This window comes from Artemia sp. Qi Xiang Cuo, chromosome 1 (assembly GCF_049724085.1).
Source record: "Artemia sp. Qi Xiang Cuo chromosome 1, ASM4972408v1, whole genome shotgun sequence".
In the NCBI taxonomy this organism is placed as follows: Eukaryota; Metazoa; Arthropoda; class Branchiopoda; order Anostraca; family Artemiidae; genus Artemia; species Artemia sp. Qi Xiang Cuo.
In genome coordinates this window covers 92,219,546-92,240,491 of record NC_142794.1, presented here as the reverse complement: position 1 = coordinate 92,240,491, position 20,946 = coordinate 92,219,546, and the positions used below count along the sequence as shown (strand labels likewise).

At 37.3% G+C, this 20,946-nt stretch overlaps 1 protein-coding gene across 1 annotated transcript in view; it reads left to right on the top strand.

The window, feature by feature from the left end:
* Nucleotides 1-20,001, top strand: part of LOC148956923 (neuropathy target esterase sws-like) — a 142,241-nt gene extending 122,240 nt beyond the window's left edge. Inside the window, 2 exon segments of the mRNA XM_089087769.1 lie at nucleotides 4,405-4,483; nucleotides 19,812-20,001. Coding sequence (XP_088943895.1) covers nucleotides 4,405-4,483; nucleotides 19,812-19,867 — 135 coding nt within the window. The 3' untranslated portion in view covers nucleotides 19,868-20,001.
* The last annotated feature ends 945 nt before the right edge of the window (nucleotides 20,002-20,946 follow it).

The following is a 20,946-nucleotide window of genomic DNA, read 5'->3' as shown; positions in this document are numbered from 1 at the left end:
ATCAGATCCGATTTTAAGCAGTGGGGCAGGTAGGGTATTGACGCTGTTTCGCATGACTTTTGTTTTCCGTGTACTAATTGACATACCAACTCGCCCGGCCATACATGAGAGTACAGCTATATTATTCTGTAGCTCCTCTCTTACATGAGATAGGAGGGTTATATCATCAGCAAAATCGCCAATATAGAATGTGTGGATTCGGTTCAGCTGAATTCCACCTCTGAAGTTACATTTTTGAAGTACGTAGTCGATGTGAATAGCAAGCAACACTGGGGAGAGGATACATCCTTGGCGGACACCAGACTTCACACTGAACCATTCGTTAGGGTCCCCATCATAAGTCCGTATAGCATATAACTGATTTTCGTTTAGCCTGACAATTATACAAACAACTTTGTCGGGGAATTCATAATACCGAAGTATTTTTCATAGTGAGTCTATGGGGACCGAACCAAACGCTTTCAAAAATTCAATAAAGGCAACAATAATCTCAGTCTGCCATTCGTTTGCTTCTTCTATCAGTATCCCCAAACTGAATATCAAATCAGTGCACGATCTCCCTGGTTGAAACCCATGTTGCTCATCTCTTAATATTGCGTCAACTTTTGACTGAATACGGTCCAGTAGTACTTGGCAGAAAATCTTACTCCCTACAGACTTCATAGTGATACCCCGCCAGTTATTACAGTCGGTTGTTCTGCCTTTTTTAAAGAGCTTGACGATAACCCCTTTCTTCCAATTGATGGGAATATTTTCACTTTCCCATATCTGAGAAATAACAGCGTGACCCTTCACGAGGGTCGGCAATGACTTCAGCTCTATACTTTAAGAGTTCAGGCTGTAATCCATCAACTCCTGCAGCTTTGCCATCCTTAATCTTCTGCAATACTGTCATGACTTCGAGCAGACCTATAGGTTCTTCGCTTATGTCAAGTTGGAGAAACGGTAGCTCAGCCGTAGGGGATACAGGGTTTGTAGGCGGTGGAAAGTTTAGTACCTCATTGAAGTATTCCTTCCATCTCTTATCAATGTCTTCCATTTTTGTAAGAAGTTGGCCAGCCTTACTTTCAGTCACAGGTGCTGGCTTTCTTAAATTTCCAGTTAATTCCTTTGCTATACGATAGACTGTTCGACTGGCGGCTGCCTTTGCTTCGGCCGCATTTGTCTGAAGAAAGAGCCGTTTGGCATTTCTGGTAGACCGCTTTATGGCCTTGCGGGCTTCCTTATATTTAGGTTTCAAAAAATATTTGTACTCGACAGTGGAATCATTTTTGCATGAATCCAACATGACTTTGGTTTCTTTTCGGTCATTTATAAGTTTCCAAGATTTGTCGCTGATCCACTGCTCACTTTTCTTTTTTTGTATTCCCTATGTTTTCTTCGGCGGCACCCCGCACACATTGTACAATAGACTCCCATCTCTTGTCTACTGTTGCAGTTGTGTCTTCAGTTGAAAAACTTGCAAACCTATTAGCAAGATTCACACAGTACGCTTGTTGAAGATTCTTGTCCTGGAGCTTCCAGACATCAAAGGACTTGATAGGGTCTTTACATTTCTTCACTGTCTTCAGCTTGAGTTTGAAACTGGCAATCACCAGTTGGTGGTCAAAGTATGTATCTGCGCCACGGTAAGTTCGCACATTGTCCAGCGATCGTCTATGGCACTTTTTCACCAATATATGGTCAATCTGGCTTCTGGCTTCATGTGGTCAATCTGGCTTCTTGTAACATCGTCAGGAGAAGTCCAAGTATGTTTGTGTACTTCACGGTGGGGGAACCATGATCCACCTACTATCAGGCTTTGGCTTTCCCACATATCCACCAAACGCACTCCATTAGCATTGATAACACCCAGGCCATGGCGGCCTAGCACATCAGGTGCAAAACTATTATCACTACCAACTTTGGCATTAAAGTCGTCACACACAACTAATACATAGTGCTCAGGTACTGTATTGAGTATGTCGTTCAAATCACTATAAAAACTGTCCTTGGTGTCCCCACCAGAATCGTTTGTGGGGGCATAGGCTGCAACGACTGTAACTTTAGACTGGGAGCTTTCAAACGAGCCCTGATTATTCTTTCTTCCTTAGACATAGACTCTAACATCAACTTCTCTGCTTGTTTACTGACAATTAGGACATCCCCAGCTTCGCGTCTCTTTTCTTTACCTGCAAAAAAGATTTCTTAGTTGTCGACGTAAATTGAACCAGAGCCAGTCAGCCTGGCTTCAGAAACAGCTCCTACTTCAATCTTATATGATTGGAGAACTCTAATCACGCCCTCTAGACGACCTGGTTATGTCTCAGGATTAACAGTCCTGACATTCCAAAAAACAAGACGAAAAGGTTCATTCGCTGTCAAAAATCGTGTCCGGGGACAGCCAGTAGTCGTTACCAGAGAAATCAAATTAGGTCCGAGGTTTCTCGTTGTCGTTTCGAAAATCATCTAAAATTTTTACAGGGATAGGGGATTAGCCTAACACTCAACCCTCCTCCTCTCCTGGCTTGGGACAGGCTGCTCACCGAGCCCCGAGAGGCAAGGGTCCTAACAGGCGGAGTTAACATCAAAGAAAAATCATCAAACCTCTTTGATGATTTTCCAGGTTGACTCAGTGTCAACATCTAAGGGAATGGCTTCAAATTAGTTAGAGAGTGTAATGACGAACTCATTTCGAACTGCCGCAGTGGAGAGCTTCGAGGAGTTGAAGGTTGGGACTCGAAGATGACAAAAATGCATAAGTTAATTTTCCTCATGCAACAATTTGTGATTTTTACAAACAATTTGAAGCACCAACCACAAAGAAAATAAAATCTGATTGGTTAATTATGTTTAGTAGAAACACAATCATATCTATTTATACAACCATTTATTTAATATTTCTAAAGCAAAATTAAAAAAAAAAATATTTGAATTTTATTTTTAGTGAAAGAGACCACCTTCTGCATTAATGCAGGTTCTTTTATTAGAGAGTACCAAATAAAAAAAAGAACCTTAAGTGGAAAATCAACAAAAATAAGTCGAAGCAAATGATACCAAACAGATAAAGAAGGTACAGCTATCTTTTGAATATGTAGGTATGTTTAGGAATCAATAGATTGTTGATATTTGGTTATTTTATGGACAAAAACGTTCGAATTTAACCAATTTTTCTTGCTTTTATATTCTTATAAGAAATACCTGTATCGATAGATTTTTCCGAAATAGACCTTTTATGCTTGATAAGGCCTTAAATCTCCTTATGATGATTGTGATGGATGTAGACGATAATTATGATGGTTTTACTTATTTCTGCTTTAGTTTTGTGTGAAAAGACTTCTTTAATTGCTCAAGGTTATACTTAACTTGACGTAACCTCGTAGCATACTATATTTCGTGCGTAATGTTATAGTTACTTAATGATATAGACATAAAACCAAGAAACATTATGGTAATTCGTTTAGAAACATCTGGGAGATAGGAATGTTTAGTTGAAATTTAAATTTTTGAACGGGTAGGCACCTGTCAAGTGTCCTCTCCCAAGGCGTCGCCTATAATGAAGCCTTGCTCAACTGAAAGTGTATACAGTCTGACTTACAGATAGAACCTATAGAACCTATATTATAATATATTAACAGTGGGACGATTCATTCAATCTAATGGACATTCAACTGACCTGTTGTCTCATCTTCCACTTGATCAAGTATGGATCAAATCCTGATCAAGTAGGATTTCTTCATATCTTACATTCAAGGATTTTCTTCTCTTGACATCTCCCTTCAAAAAAAAAGTGTGTATTTATTGTGTACATGGGTCCCTGTAGAATATAGTATCTTAAGTTTATAAAAGTAATTCTCAGCTAAGATTGTAGTTGCACTTATCAGTCAAATCGAACATACGCAGGACTACGTCTTCACTTATGTATCCCATTTGTAATTAGCATTCAACCGCAAAATTTACGATCGAGCAACCAAAATAAAGATTTAATGCATAATATTTTTTTAATTTAGCAACGATGGGAGTTTTTAACACCTGTTTTTCTATCTGCAACGTAATTCTGGAAAAAGGTTAAATATTTACATGTATATTTGCGACTGATTAAATGCATATAAATTCGTGCGCAAATGAAAAACGCACTTCAAGCACGTAATCAGAATATGTTGTTGTTGTTTTTCTCGGGGGGGGGGGGGTTGGAGGGGGCAACAATAAAGACACAATTTATTTGATAAATTAAATGAGAAGGATCTACAAGTTTTAATTTTTTCAGGGGGAGATAGGTTTGTTGCTTTGAAACCACCCCACCCCCCTTACACGTCCCTGATACTACCTTTAAGCTTATATTCATAATGTCAGGGCAGCCGATCTTGCAAAAATAGCAAAATATTGACAGTTTTATATGAAATCAAGACCTTACTTTCTTTTCAGCATTTGCAGTACAAAAATCTGTTGACAGGAGCGCCTGACCCACATTCAGATTTTTCCCGGCTTGCAAGATGGTTGACAGGTATTATTATTATTTTTTATTTATTTTCTTCTTTTAAGAAATTATTAACAAAAAATTAAACAAATTTTAGAGAACGTTTTATTGGCAATAGGTCTAGGATGACTGTCTTCAAGTGTTTGGCGAATATCATTGGAAACGCAAAGTGAAGGGACCATCGGGTCCCTTTACTGCTTTCGTTGATCTGGGGACCAATTTTAGTTAGGGTGAGTGGTTCAAACAGCTCAAACATTTTTGGGTACAGACTGTAAGTAAGGAGTGGCTAGGTCCAATAGTAGCCGTAACTCTGAAAAGAGGATTTTGATCACAATTAATACGTCAAAAGGCTTTTTATACTTGTTCCAAATATATAAGTTTCATTAGGTTTAATGTTACCCAATAAAAGCCACGAGCCTCAGAAAATTTATCTGAATATCGAAAAAGGAGGGAAACATCCCCAAAAACTTTATAAGATTTTTCTCGGTTTAGTGGGTGTCCCCTCCTGTCCTCTTCGCTCGTTACGCTAAATTTTATAGTGCTTTATAATTTAAGATTAAGTCTGAGCAGTTGTTCTCAAATATTTGGGACACAAAGTCAAACCTTAGCGTATAGAGCGGGAGGTTTATGATCCACTAAATCACTAAACTATGAAAAATTTGATGATAGTTTAAGGTACTTGTTACGGCCCGTGTATTTAAGCAGTAGTTTTTACAAAATTGAGACAAAAAGTTAAAATTTATTATAAAGGGTGGAGTTTCAAAAGGGAGTAACCCCCCCCCCTTAATTTACGGAATAATATTTGCTTAATCCTGCTTAATTAAAGTGTTTAATCTCCATGGTTTCGACCAAAACTCTGAAACTCTGACTAAATAGATGAAAGTGGTATCGCATTTTGGAAAGCTTTGCATACCGTAATTCTTTTTGGGGACCAAGAAGTTTTGCGTAACCTTGTGCCAGAGCCTAAAGTATGTGAACTGAAGTGATATTTTACAGTCCATATCAGTGAATAATATTTGAAATTATTGCTACAATATTTCGTTTTTCTGATCCATGTTTCAGTATTGCGGCAGAAAGCTCTTCTCAACATTGATGGCGGAATTCTCACACTGAAGTTGAATAAAATTTGCCCAAGATGTAGGCCTACGGTTTTCTTGTAAAAGTGTCAAAACATATCTTGCTTGGAATTATAAATAGAATGGAGATCCAAATGCAGTCCTGTAGACCTGAAAGTCCTCCCGTCTGTATTGTAAAATCTAAAGCTTAAAATCTTTTGCTTTTTTTGTGATGTGGTTATAGAGTTTTGTGATATGGTCATGCTTTTTTGTGAAGTGGTCATGCTCATAGAGCATGAAGGGTTTGTGTTTGCCAGTTGGTCTTCTTAATCGATTGAACGTTATAGTGAGCTCGTAGTTGTAGTAGTAGTAGTAAAATATAACAGAATCAAAATCGTAAATGTATATAAATTAAAGGAGAACAGCTCTGTGGAATTCTAATATATTTTCCTACAGCGTAAAGGGGAAGTAGAAAAAAATCTGTTCAATTAGTCTTGATTTTTTTCAATCTTTTGTTTTCAACATGACAGAAAACCAAAAGATTTTTCCTGTTTTAATTGCCGTTCCTGAGGAGTTCTTTGAGGGTGTTGAAAGTTTTATGACACGAATAAGTGCGAGTAATTAGATTCTATTTATGCAAGTAATCAAGGAGGCACACTTGTGCCTCTATAAAGAGGCGACCCACCACAATGTTAAGCGATTTCAGGTCCTAGAGGTCGCAGAGAGACGGCGGTAATTGCATTTTGTAGCCCAAGCTCAAACTAAGAAACTTGCAAAATTTCATCCTCCTCCGACTTTATCTTCATGGGGTAAACTGGGCCGGAAGTTTGGACCCTCCCACCACAGCCCCCCTTGAACGTTGTCCGATTGGTATTAAATTTATTAATTATGCTTTCTGAGGACCCGAAAGATTTTCTTCGAAATTTCAGATTAATCCGATAACTCCGTCCCTGTTTTAAAAAACCAAATATAGCCACTTAAAATTCATTTCTTTTTTTTTCTTAGCAACTCCGACAGGCCACAGTTGGCAACGGATCCGGTTGAATGAGGACTCATTCGAAGCAGAATTCGACCTGTTAGGGCCTTTTGATATTTTCAGACCGAAAAAATTATCCCCCGAATTTACATTTACGAAAAACCTCGTTTTCCTATATTAGCCCATGTTAATTTTTCCCTCCACAACCCCCCTTTAACGTTGTCTGATCGGGCTGAAATTTAGAGGATAAGCTTTCCTGGGGCCTGGGAGCTTATCGTCGAAATTTCAGCTCAATCTGATCACTCCTTCCCTGTTTTCCAAAAACCACATATCAAGATTTTTGGGAATTTGCTTGCGTCGAAAATACCTTCTATTTGCTAAACAACAATTACTATTGTGTTTGTATAGTCCAGCGGCTGAGACTTCAGACTTTCATGCGGAAAACTAGTGTTCGATTCACCATCAGAGAAACTTTTTTATATACTTTGAAAAGAAACTCAGTTTATTTTTTAAATTATTTGAAAAAAATTACGTTTTCTAAAGAGTTAAAGAGGCTGAGTTACAAGGTCGACCCTTAAAACGTACAGGGATTAGGAGGCACAGTTGGGGGGCTGTTAAAGAGGCTGAGTCACAAGTTCGAACCTTAAAACGTACAGGGATTAGGAGGCACCCTGTACGACGTGATTTGAGTATTCAGGAATTAAAAGCCTTAACACAAGAATGTTCAAGAGCGGGGAGTTTGGGGGGTGGCAGCCCCCCAACTTTAACTCCTGACACGATCAGCTAACAGTTAGTCAAGCAATAATAAGTAATAAACTGTACAAAAATGTGCAGAAATTATTTGAAAAAAACTACGTTTTCTAAAGAGTTAAAGAGGCTGAGTTACAAGGTCGAACCTTAAAACGTACAGGGATTAGGAGGCACAGTTGGGGGGCTGCTGCCCCCAAACCCCCGCTTTCGCAGCCTTTAAATATAAAAAAAAATTTCTTTAAACTGAAAGTAAGGAGCGACATTAAAACTTAAAAAGAACAGAAATTATTCCGTATATGAAAGAGGCTGTGCCCTCCTCAACGCCTCGCTCTTTACGCTAAAGTTTTTATTGTTTAAAAAAAGAGTTGTGAGAAAGTCAAACTTTAGCGTAAAGAGCGAGGCGTTGAGGAGGGCACAGCCTCTTTCATATACGGAATAATTTCTGTTCTTTTTAAGTTTTAATGTCGCTCCTTACTTTCAGTTTAAAGAAATTTTTTTTTTATATTTAAAGGCTGCGAAAGCGGGGTTTGGGGGCGGCAGCCCCCCAACTGTGCCTCCTAATCCCTGTACGTTTTAAGGTTCGACCTTGTAACTCAGCCTCTTTAACTCTTTAGAAAACGTAGTTTTTTTCAAATAATTTTAATTAAAGCCTATTACATATTGGTTGTGTGAATCTTGATTTTTTGATGTTTTAAGTTGATTTTTTTTAATTTGATACCTTGTTTATGTATCCCGGTTTCAAAAGTGTAACAACATTATTCGACCTATAAACCGTAGTTTTTTGTTACCATTTTTTGATCGACTTTTTTGGTCGATAACGATTTTTTCGTAAGCTATTTTTCTTTGTAAATGTGGATTGAGTTCGCCATTTTGTTTCTGTGTGTTCGCAAGGAGGCACATGCGTGACATTGAACATGAAACTTGTATAAAGTTCAAGTATTGAAGTATCAGCGGCAACGCTATAGCGCTGCCTATATTAAAGGCCATACGGCTCCAATGTCTTATTATTATTTATTTAATTTTTTTCCCAGAGGCACTTCATATGGAAGGGGTCGTCGTAGAAACTTCAAAGGGGTCTTATTCGATTGGAAATAGGGAATTCTAGTGCCTTTTTTAATAGTCGAAAGTGATTGGAGGGTAACTAGCCCCCCCCCTCCCACGCCCATCGTTTCCCCAAACACCTCCGATCATAATTTTGAGATAGCCATTTTGTTCAGCGTAATTAATTTCCAGATAGAAAACATGTTTTCGAGGAGGACACTCCCCCACAACCCTCAGGGCAATGGTTTTAAGTTACGCGCTGGGGGCATATAAGGTTTTTTTTATAGAAGATGTTGTCGTAGAAGCTTCAAAAAAGGCTCATTCAATTGGAAATTTAAAGGGCTAGTGCCCTTTTTTATAGTCAAAAGGGATTCGACGGCAACTAGCCCCCCCCCCCCCACACCCATCATTCCCCCAAACGCATTCAATCAGAATTTTGAGATAGCTAATTTGTTCAGCGTAGTTGAATTCCAGATAGAAAATATGTTTTTGAGGAGGACACTCCCCCAAAGCCCTCAGGGCAATGATTTTAAGTTATGCCCTGGGGGCATATAAGGTTTTTATAGAAGGTTTTGTCGTAGAAACTTCAAAAAAAGGCTCATTCGATTGGAAATTCAAAGGGCTTGTGCCCTTTTTAATAGTCGAAAGTAATTGGAGGGCAACATGTTCCCCCTCCCCCACGAACAGCATTCCCCCAAATACATTCAAACAAAATTTGGAGATAGTCATTTTGTTCAGCGTAGTTGATTTCCAGATAGAAAATATGTTTTTTAGGAGGACACTCCCCCACAACCCTCAGGGCAATGGTTTTAAGTTATGCCCTGGGGGCATATAAGTTTTTTTATAGAAGGTGTTGTAGAAACTTCAAAAAAGGCTCATTCGATTAGAAATTCAAAGGGCTAGTGCCCTTTTTAATAGTCGAAAGACATTGGAGGGCAATTAGCCCTCTCCCATGCCAATCATTCCCCCAAACACATCCAATAAAAATTTTGAGGAGGACACTCCCCCAGAACCCCCAGGGCAAGGGTTTTAAGTTATGCCCTGGGGGCACATAAGGTTTTTATAGAAGGCGTTGTCGTAGAAACTTCAAAAAAAGCTCATTTGATTGGAAATTCAAAGGTCTAGTGCCCTTGTAAATAGTCGAAAGTGATTAGAGGGCAACTAGCCCCCCCCCCACGCCCATCCTTTCCCCCAACACATCCAATCAAAACTTTGAGATAGCCATTTTTTCAGCGTAGTTGATATCCAGATAGAAAATATGTTTTTGAGAAGGACACTCCCCCACAGCCCCCAGGGCAAGGGTTTCAAGTTATACCCTGGGGGCATATAAAGTTTTTATAGAAGGCGTTGTCGTAGAAACTTCAAAAAAGGCTCATTCGATTGGAAATTCAAAGGGCTAGTGCCCTTTTTAATAGTCAAAAGTGATTTGGGGGCGACTAACCCACCTCTCACGCCCACATTTTCCCCAAACACATCCAATCAAAATTTTGAGACAGCCATTTTATTAAACGTAATTTTAAGTTCTGGAAATTAGGTCTTTGAGGATAACAACTCCCCCACAGCCCTCAGGGTAAGGGTTGTAAGTTATGCCTCTGGGGGCATATAAGGTTTTGTATAGACAATTTTGTCGTAGAAACTTCAGAAAGGGCTCATTCGCTTGGAAATTTAAATGGCTAGTTCCCTTTTTAATAGTCGAAAGTGATTCTAAGGCAACTGACACCCCTTCCACGCCCACCATTTCCCCAAACACATCTAATCAAAATTTTGATACAGCCATTTTGTTCAACGTAGTTGAAAGTTCTGGAAATTATATGTTTGAGCAGGACACTCCCCCGACAGTCTTCAGGGGCAAGGGTAATAAGTTACGCCCTGGGGGCTTATATGGTTCTTATGGAAGGAATGCTCGTATAAACTTCAGAGAGGGCTCATTTGATTGGAAATTGAAAGTTCTAGTTCACTTTTTAAGCGTCAAAAGATATTGGAGGGTAACCAGCTCCCCCCCTTCCAAATCCTTTTTTCCAAATGCATCCAATAAAAATTTTAAGATGGCTATTCTGTTAAAAATAGTTCAAAGATCACATAACAAAATTCCGCTTTCGACACAACCCACCAGGGCCCGGGGGGGGGGGCAGGCGTTTTAAGTTATGCCCAGGGGGCATATATGGGTCTTTTGGAAGGGATGCTCGTATTAACTTCAAAGAGGGATCATTTGATTGGAAATTGTAAAGTTCTAGTTTACTTTAAAGAGTTAAAAGAGATTCGAGGGCACCTAGCCCCCCCCCCCGCCTCCACGCCCTTTTTTCCTCAAACCCATCCGATAAGAACTTTGGCATAGCTTTTTTTAAAATAGTTCAAAGACCATATAACGAAAACTCAGGGGCCAACACAGCCCCCCAGGGCCCAAGGGCAGGTGTTGTAAGTTATGTCCTGGGGGAATATATGGTTCTTTTTGAAGGGATGCTCGTAAAAAATTCAGAGATGACTCATTTGATTAGAAATTGAAATTCTAGTTAAGTTCTTTAGAGTGAAAAGAGATTGGAGGGAAACTAGCCCCCCTCCCCCATGCCTCTTTTTCTCTAAATGTATCCAAAAAACTATTTTAGATAGACATTAAATTAGAAATTGCTCAAAAGTGAGATACCAAAACTCAGTTGTCGCCAAAGCCCCCAAGGGCCTGGGGGCAGGCGTTGTAAATTATTCCCTGGGGCATATATTGTTCAAATGAAAAGGGTGCTCGTAAAAACGTCAGAGAGGGCTTATTTGATTAGAAATTGAAAGTTCGAGCTCAATTTTTAATAGTCAAAAGAAATCCGAGGGCAGCTAGCCCCCCCCCCCCTCCTCACGCCTTCTTTTTCAAAACCCATCTGATGAAAATTTTGAGATAGACATCTTGTTAAAACTCGTTTTAAGGTCGGATAAGAAAAAATCCCGTGTCAATAGAACCCCTCAGGGCACAGGGGAAGGCGTTCTAAGTTATGCCCTAAGGGCATGTATGGTTCTTATGAAAGGGATGCTCGTATAAACTTCATAGAGGGCTCATTTGATTGGAAATTGAAAGTTCTAGTTCACTTTTTAAGAGTCAAGAGAGTTAAACTAGCCCCCCGTCCACGCTCTTTTTCCCCCAAACCTGTCCTGCGACAAATTTTGAGATAGCCAGTGTTTTGGAAACTGTTCAAAATTAGATATAAAAAATTAGATATCCCCAGAGCCTGGGAGATAGGCGTTTTAAGTTTTGTCCTGTGGGCGTATATGGTTCTTATGAAAGGGATGCTCGTATAAACTTCAGAGGTGGCTCATTTGATTGGAAATTGAAAGTTCTTGTTCAATTTTTAAGTCAAAGATATCCGAGGGTAACTAGCCCCGCCCCCCACACACCCTGTTTTTCCAACCCCATTTGATAAAATTTTTATCATATCCATTTCATTAAAAATAGTTCAAAGGTCAGGTGAGAAAAATTGCTGTGTTGACAGAACCCGTCAGAGCCCGGAGGCAGGCATTATGAGTAATGCTCTAGGGGCATATATAGTTCTTATGGAAGGGATGCTCGTATAAACTTCGGAGAGGGCTCATTTGATCTGAAATTGAAAGTTCTCTTCACTTTTTAAGAGTCAAAAGAGATCGGAGGGCAACTAGCCCCCCTTCCTCCTCGTCTTAAGTGCATCAGATAAAAATTTATAGACATTTTGTTAAAAATAGTTCAAAGTTCTGATAACAAAAAACTCCGGTGTCGACACAGCCCCCCAGGCCCGGGGTTAGGCGTTGTAAGTTGTGCCCCGGGGGGCATACATGGTTGTCACGGAAGGGATGCTCGTATAAAATTCCTAGAGGGATCATTTGACTGGAAAATGATAGATGCAAATCACGTTTTAAGCGTAACAACTGATCTGAGGGCAGCTAGCCTTTCCTCTGACTCATTTATTTTTTTCCCAGAGGCACTTCATATAGAAGGGGTTGTAGTATAAACTTCAAATGGGGCTCATTCGATTGAAAATCGAGAGTTCTAATGCCCTTTTTAAGAGTCAAAAATGATCGGAGGGCAAATGCCCCCCCCCCAAGCCCTTTTCCCCCAAATACATCTGACAAAAAATTTGAGGTAGCCATTTCGTTTAAAATAGTTCAAAGATCAGATAAGAAAAACTCCTGTGTCGACCCCCCCCCCAGGGCCGGGGCAGGCGTTGTAAGTATTGCTCTTGGGGCATATATGGTTCTTATGGAAGGTATGCTCGTATAAACTTCAGAGGGGGGTTCATTTGAATTGAAATTAAAAGTTGTATTTCATTATCTCAGAGTGAAAAAAAAGATCAAAGGGCAACTAGCCCCTCCCGCCCTCCGCGCCTTTGGGTGTATCCGATGGATAAACCCATCCGATAAAAATTTCAGGTGACCATTTTGTTAAAAACAGTTCAACCATCAGATATTAAAACTCCAGGGTCGATAAAACCCCCCAGGGCCCAGGGATAGGCGTTGTTATACTCTGGGGATATATATATGGTTCTTATAGAAGGGATACTCGTATAATGTTCAGAGAGGGCTCATTTGATTGAAAATATAAAGTTCTAGTTCACTTTTGAAGATTCAAAAGAGACCGAAGCTTAATCTAGTCCCCCCACGCCCTTTTTCCCCAAACCCATCCGATAAAAATTTTGAGATCGTAATTTTGTTAAAAATAGTTCAAACATCAGATAATAATAAATCCGAGGTTGACACAAACCCATTTTTTCACTTTGATATCAGTTTTGATAATTTGATGAATATTTGATTTTTTTTTTTTAAGTTTGATTTTGAAATAAGGAATTTTTAAAAACTTGAAATTTTTTGCGATCAAAAACGAACAAAAATTAATGAAAAAAAAACTTTCCGAAAAATATTTTTTCAAACAAAAGTAAAGATCATTTTCAACTTAAGCTCAGCAGATACAAATACCTTTTAAAATTCAAACTCAAAACGACCAGAAATTACTATTAAAGAATGAATAGAACCCAAAACGAACAGAAATTAAATAAACAATCATAGCGAAAACATACAACAAGTAATAATATAAATGAACAAATAGATCTTAAAGCGAGTAATGCTTAGATTGAATATGAATATCAAGCTCAAAACAAAACAAAATATTTTCCTTTTGATGTATAAATGAAACTTAAAAAGAACAGAAATTAAATAGACAATCCATGCAAACAAACATACAATATATATTATTCTAAATGAATAAGTAAATCTTAAAACGAATGTAACTTAACTTGAATATGCAAAACAAGCTTGAAACGAGCAAAAATCACTACAAACAAGAGTTTGGATATGTCCTCTTTCTCTCACAGTAAAAGTCTAAAACCTACTGCGTCATTGGCGCTTTATTGAAAACTATATGCGTCTTGAACAGTCTTGGAAAGTATAAACAACATCAAATTGAATATTTGATGTATAATGATATCAATTGTTGAAAGATCCATCAGTTCAAGAATTTATTTCACTGTAATTGTATTTTTATTTTCAATACTGTAAGAACTGGAAAAGAAAATATTTGTAATATAATACGTTTTCAATTAAGCGCCAATGACGCAGTAGGCTTTTGGTTTTTATTTACAGTTAGGAAAGGAGGCAGTATCCAAACCCTTGTTTATGGGGAAACTATTTTTGTCTTTAACAACTTTAAAAAGAGCTAATAAAATTAAGCTGAATATTTGATGTATAATGATATTAATTGTTGAAAGCTCATCAATTCAAAGTGTTACTATAATTTTAGTGATTATTAGAAATATAAACTACAAAAGAAAATATTTGTCTTAAAATTAGTTTTCAGTAAAGCGCCAATGACGCAGTAGGTTTTAGACTTTTTACAGTGGAGGTCATACCCAAACTCTTGCTTTTAGTGACTTTTGTTCGTTTTAAGCTTGATTTGCGTATTCAATTTAAGCTTCAGTTGTTTTAAGATTTATTTATTAATTTACTTGAATATATGTTTTATGTTTGTTTGCATTGGTTTTTTATTTAATTTCACTTTGTTTTAAGTTTCATTTATACTTCAATAGGAAAATGTTTTTTTCGTTTTAAGCTTGATATTCATATTCAATCTAAGCATTACTCGCTTTAAGATCTGTTTATTCATTTATATTATTACTTGTTGTATGTTTTGCTATAATTTTTTATTTAATTTCTGTTCGTTTTGGGTTTCATTTATTCTTTAATAGTAATTTCTGGTCGTTTTGAGTTTGAATTTTAAAAGGTATTTGTATCTGCTGAGCTTATGTTTAAAATGGCCTTTACTTTTCTTTGAAAAACTCATTTTTCGGAAAGTTTTTTTTTAATTATAAAGTATAAGAAGCATATAAAGTAAGTATTATTTCCAAAGTATATTTGGGATAATGATTTTCTATAGTTTTGCGGTTCTACTGTTCAAATGGACAGGAGTTCTTGTCTCTTTGGACAGCATGAGCTTTGAGATTTAATTGATTCCTTTAATTAAGAAGTAGGCTGAGTCCGTGACTGGTGAAAACTAGTCACGGTGAAACAGTGAAAACCAGTCATTGAGATCAAGTTTACTTGGTTCTGGTGGCGTTATTACTGTTTTGGCCTTCAAGTAACAAACAGGATAAATATCCTCCAGAGCCATATATGGCAAAGAGAGTGCTGACAATTTTTGGTGTTTAGCTGCTGGGTCTTTTTTTTTCACGTGGACAGGTAGCAAGCCTGTCAATAATACTAGCAGTAGCATATTTTTTCTTTCAAGAATGGGAAGATCATTGAAAATGTATTGATAATAATTTACCGCCGCCTAGCGTTTATTTGTCATGAAAAAAAATACTAACATATAGTAGAAGTACAGCAGAGTAGGACAACGATTTCAGAGAGTAGGATCTGGAAAATATTTATAACAAATGAGTTCGACCCCACTCAGTGCTTGTATCCTAATGAGTTTTGTAGGAAACTTGGGAATGCCCTCCAGAAGGACATTATGTCCTCAAATGGCGTCGTTCGACGAAAATGTAGGCGGATAGGGGAAAATATACAAATAAGTAATATGTAAATAAACAAGAAAATTCAAAAATTTTTGTTTTTTCGAAAGGATGGTCAATGGCGTCATTTCATTCTGAGTTAAGGGGGGCTAAGCAACCTCTGCAGGCCCCCTAAATTGGTCAGCTCAAAGCTGTTGAACAGCAATATTTCTTCTCAGTGGTTAGCAGTGGTTAGCAAATTGACTAAAAATAGGAAGAAGCGATTTAAGAGTGTTCAATGAATACAGAGAGAACTTAAGTTGGAAAGTAATTTACAGTTTTATTGCAACATTGGGAACCGACAAGATCTCATTTTTCCAAAAATATCAAGCGTAGTATTGAAATCCGTCAATTTCACAGGAGCCTTTTCACTAAATATCAACATCAGATCAGTGAGCCTTTCGTTGCCCACTGTTGACCAGGCTTAGTGTAGAAAAGAATCTCTCAATACTAGCCGTTGTGATAGACAGAGTAATGACGTTTTGCACAATTTTCAAAACTTCGGAATGCGCTATTGACATTGCCTTCAGACAATCGCAAAGTTCAAAGAAATCTTTGGGCTTATTGGCTAGTGAGTCTATATATCTTCTCACAAGATCTATTTGCGAGGCCAATAGAGTTATGTCAACGTAAGCTTCTTTGTAATGTGCTGCTACACTAGCAAGTTGGCTAGTATTGATTAAATGCGGCGAATTGACACCTAACGCAGAGATTGACTCTAACAGTGGAAGCTTTCATGAAGCTTTCATTCAGCTTTCATGAAGCGGCTTTCAAATTTGAAGCACAATCTGTCTGTCATAAGAAAATGATGCCTTTTGAAACCATTTTTAGTTTTTTTTTTTTTTTTTTTCACTTCAGCAAGATTGCTTTCTCCCCAAAGTTGAAATAGTTACAAAATCACATAAGCAGGAAGCTACTTGCTGTGCAGGCTTTGGTATTTTACATGAAGAATCAGAATTCTGAGAATTTTTGCAAAAGGTTCTCAGTGAGACTGCATTCAAAAGAAAATTCTTTTGCTTTGTAGAAGATTTCATTAAAACCATCATCAGTTCGCATATCTATAATTTTATCTCACGTACCTGCAATAATACCAGTAGCTCTAGAGAAAAGTAGGCTTACCGCTACCTCCTGCAGCTGCTCAGACAGAGTTTGTGGCACAAAAACTTCTTTCCGCTAGATAGGAGTATAAATATAAATTCAATTGTCTGAAGTCTGGTTGCGAGTCCGTGGGCCTGAGCTGCCGATTCACTGTCACTACATGTTCTGTTAGATGATAAAACGGCCCAAGTACAGTTGTTTCTATTCAATACTTTTTTCAATCTATTCCAGTATATCTATCTTGTAGTAGATTACTTCTCCTACTGAAGAACAGTTATGCTAGTGGCTTTCTGAGCATTGACAAACAGTTGGTAGCGTGGATTGCTATTCGCAATAAAACAGTACGGCTCTTGAAGAGCGGAGAAGAAAGATGCCATTCATCTCAAGTTCTGAATGGAATCACCCAGCACAAGGTTGAGTGCAAGAGCATGGCAGTTAATGTAGATTAATGCAGTGCAATTTCTATAACACATGCTTGTCCACCTGAAAAATGACCAATCATGGCAAACAACAAATTGCAAATACAACAAATCTTCACCTCCCTCTGGATGTTGAACAGTAAATCCCCCTTCCCTCATCGTAAATTTTCTTGAATTGACACCAATCGATAGGTCTCAGTATTTCTTTCAATGCTCAGATTGTTCTTGTATAGCTCTTATTTGTTATGTTTTCCCATGTTTTTCTCACCTTTTTTTATAAGTTGGTTCAAGCTAAGTCCCTCCCCCCCCCTGGTGATAAAGCATTTCGTTTGTGAATTCAAAATATTTGGTCTTTGATTGTTTGTACTGTTTCTTTTTAACTCTCTTAGTAACAAATATTGTCCTTATTCATATTTTTGTTTTGTTATGATTTTTGGTGTGTGAGATTAAGTAAAAGTCCTTCAAGATTTTTATCGATTCTTGTAATCGTCCTTTTATATAATATATTTTTTCTTATCTTTCTCATCTTTTCTGAAATCTAAAAAAAAAATGGCCTGAAATTCATACTTTGTTTATTTTTCGAATTTAATCTGTTTACTGAGGGCAAAGAAGAAAAACCACATGGGACTTGCAGAATCCCATGCGGTGTGGCGTCTATTAACAATCTATGGCTACTAGGAATTCAAAAAGTCCGCCAGTATACAAAAAGGTGTTATATTTATAAAATCGAGAAACAGAGTAGACCTGTGTCACACACAACTCAGAAAAAAGTCATAACAGATTCACAAACAGACTCAAAGAAATATAGAGTACATAATACGTATATATATTGACCACTACTCCAGAATCACGTAACCAACATGTATAATTTTATTATGGATCTTGGGTCAATTACTTTATTGTAATGAAAGTTTATCACTATATCTGTACGATCAAGGCAATAGAAATGTGGTGTAATATATGAAATAGCAATACGGTAATAAATAAGTATATTTGGGAATGAATTCCACAAGATTATTGTGAAGTACAACTATATTAGAAACAGATTTGTTTAATTGAGAACACTTTTTTACACAAATTTTTTTTCACACCTCGAATCAAATCAGCAGAAATTGTGACAACTGATTTGGGACCCCTACTAAAATCAGGGTGGGGCTATGGCCCCAGCCAGCCCCCCTAAATGACGCCCCTGAGGATGGTCACGGACGTGCTTGTTGTTTTTTTTTTTTGTGTTGTTTTTTTCACTGGTGAAGTGCAGCAATTATTTCTAAAATAAAAGTTGGATAACAAAAAAAAAATCAGAAGAGAACAGCTGAAGAAGACTATCCTGGTCTTTTCTGAGTATGAAAGCTGAGAAGTTTTTTGTTTTGTTTTCATTAGTGCATCTCCCCTCATGACTTTTGAGCGCTCAACACAAAGGATATGAAAAACAAAACACTATCCTATTCCTTTTTAAAATGCCAGGTGTTTTAGCGTTTTTCTTGTTTTTCTTTTTTCCTCAACATTTCTCTCCTTTTATTTTTAATTTGATGCCTGCTACTACCAAATCTTTGATATTTTAGTGTTTTGTTTGCTTTTTTTCTCGTTTTAATGGAAATTTATCAATCAATATGTTTCTCAAGAACTCTGGGTCTGACATGGATATGTTAAGAAATATATGCTAAGTTTATCGAGCTTAAAATACACGGGATGACGGCAAGCTAGGTCAAGGCATCAAGGTATCAAGGCAAGCTTGATACGGGATATCAAGCAAGCTAGTGGCAACTGGAATTGGACAGAGGCCCTGTGTTACCAAGTATAGACTTCGGCCTATACATTTGCATACTGCTCATACTCCTTTTTATCGTTTTGTGATCCTCGTTCCCCTTAAAACCAATTGGGGCCATTTGGATCCATGTCTAATATAATTTAATATTTATTTGCTTAAGTTACTTATAATTTAATCATTAATGTAATTTATTCATAACAATGAATATCTAATCATTCCTTAGATGATGCTTAAATATTCGGGAGTTATGTATATGACGATTTATGTAGAGCGGGGTGATTTTGGTGATTTTTTTTTATTTGGACTAGAAGTTCCTCATTTTTGCCCTCTAATTATATGTGCTAAAAATCCTTGTATTGGCCTAATTCTAACATGGAGTTACGTTTCCAAGTTTCTACACAAATATATATTTATGAGGCCTTGGCTTGAAATGGGCTATTTTCATAATTCGGTATCTTTGCCAATCATAGCTGTGGGTATCTTTCTACCCTTGGATGCATGTTTTAAAGCTTCTTTATCAATTTCATAAAAAATAGATTCCTTATAATTTTGATTCAATGTCATTGGGATCGTGGCGGTGCAGCGGAGAAGAATGGGCGTGCGGGTTTCTTATGATCTTCTTTCTTCTGAAAAGCCTACCAGAAGTTACGATCGAACCACATTCTGTTGTATTTTACATGATGAAAAATCAAAACTCAGTGGAAGCGGTTTGCTATTTTCTTGTCTAAGCTTGCGTATAGACATGATATTTAGCTATAGTTTAACATTTAGTCTATTAAAAGCTCTTTAACTATAAGTAATCAAACTGCTATAAATGAAGTTCAGTAAGTCTGTGGAGAAGGACACTCATTCAAGCAACAACAAAAAAAAAGAAGAAAAAAACTCCCAACAAGACATTACCTAAGAACCTCTCTCCTGGCAAGATAAGAAAATTTTAGCCCTTTTTAGTTTAAATTTCATATTTTCTCCAACATACAATACAGGTGACAATACGGTAGTATTTTTTGCTTGTTTTTTCAACTATTTCTGATGACAGTTGAGTTTTTTGAAGTTTTCTTTTCGCTTTGTAAACCATCCTAATTACACTTTATTCAGTTTGTATTTTGTTTTACTATTCAAAAGATATATTATAATCAAGAGAGATTGTCTCATATGCTTGTCTTGATGGTTGATTAATATTGTTTAGAAATAACTACATTTGCATGGTCTTTATTCTTAACTGCCATATCTCATCCTGCTTTGCTTTCTAATTCTAGGAGAGTCTATTGGGCTCGTTCTTGGAGGTGGCGGTGCGCGAGGGCCGCCCATGTAGGAATTATGAAAGCTCTTGAAGACACGGGAATACCCATTGATATGGTTGGTGGTGTGAGCATTGGAGCTTTTACTGGAGCACTATGGTGTATGGAGAGGAACTCGGACACCGTGCATGCTATTGCAAAAAAATGGGCCATGGTAATCAGCTTCATTGGCTCTTTTTTTCTTTTTTCTCCCTTTTTCTTCAATAAATATTCCATGATCCTATGCTTAAGCTTAATTTTTTCAAGCTATTCGATCAGTAGATCTTTCATTAGTGATAATAATTACTTAAGCCCTGTTCACGCGTGTGCATAGCTAAAGGTCAATAACTAGCCGACATCGTTTTTGACCAGTCACGACTCCTTATAAGAGAGGAAGCAAATTATGTTTATTTGAGGATGATAATACCTAGGGATGTCTGCCTAAGCATGTGTGTGAATTGGACTTAAGAGAAAAAAAAAGTTAGTTAGGATCTGCACCACACATATAGATGTTGATGCTAACACAAATTGACGCAAAATCAAATAGTAAACCATGTATATGTTACCGTGAATGTCCGAAACCTGGTTAATGTGAATATTAACTGGTGAATGTCCAGAATTCCTTTTTCTCTACTTGGATTCAATTAGCTTTTTAACTCAGCTTTTTCAGTCCTATGCAAGCTATGATGGTAAAAGTTAAAGTTAGGTTAGCTAATGTTAGTTTTGGTCAGGTTAGATTAGGCTTAATTTCGTCATAAATATGAGAATTGAGTTAAAAACTTCACCTAACTTACCTAACCTAAACTGTCATCATTAAACCTTGCATTAATCCGAAAAAGTTAGCTGGCAACATAAATTAAATCCAAGGAGAAAAAAAGGTATTTCGGTCGGACATTCACCGGTGAATGTCGACATTCACCAATTCTGGACATTCACGGTAACATATATCCTGAAGACAATGTCAGGCAGATATTTTATGTACTGTCTTATGTAAATTCCTCAATAATTTCTCCTCTTTTTTTATCTTTTTTTCCCCTCAGAACTTACTCAATAATGACATACTCAACATAACGATAAAAAAATACTCACAAATCTGTCAACTTACAAGAAAGAT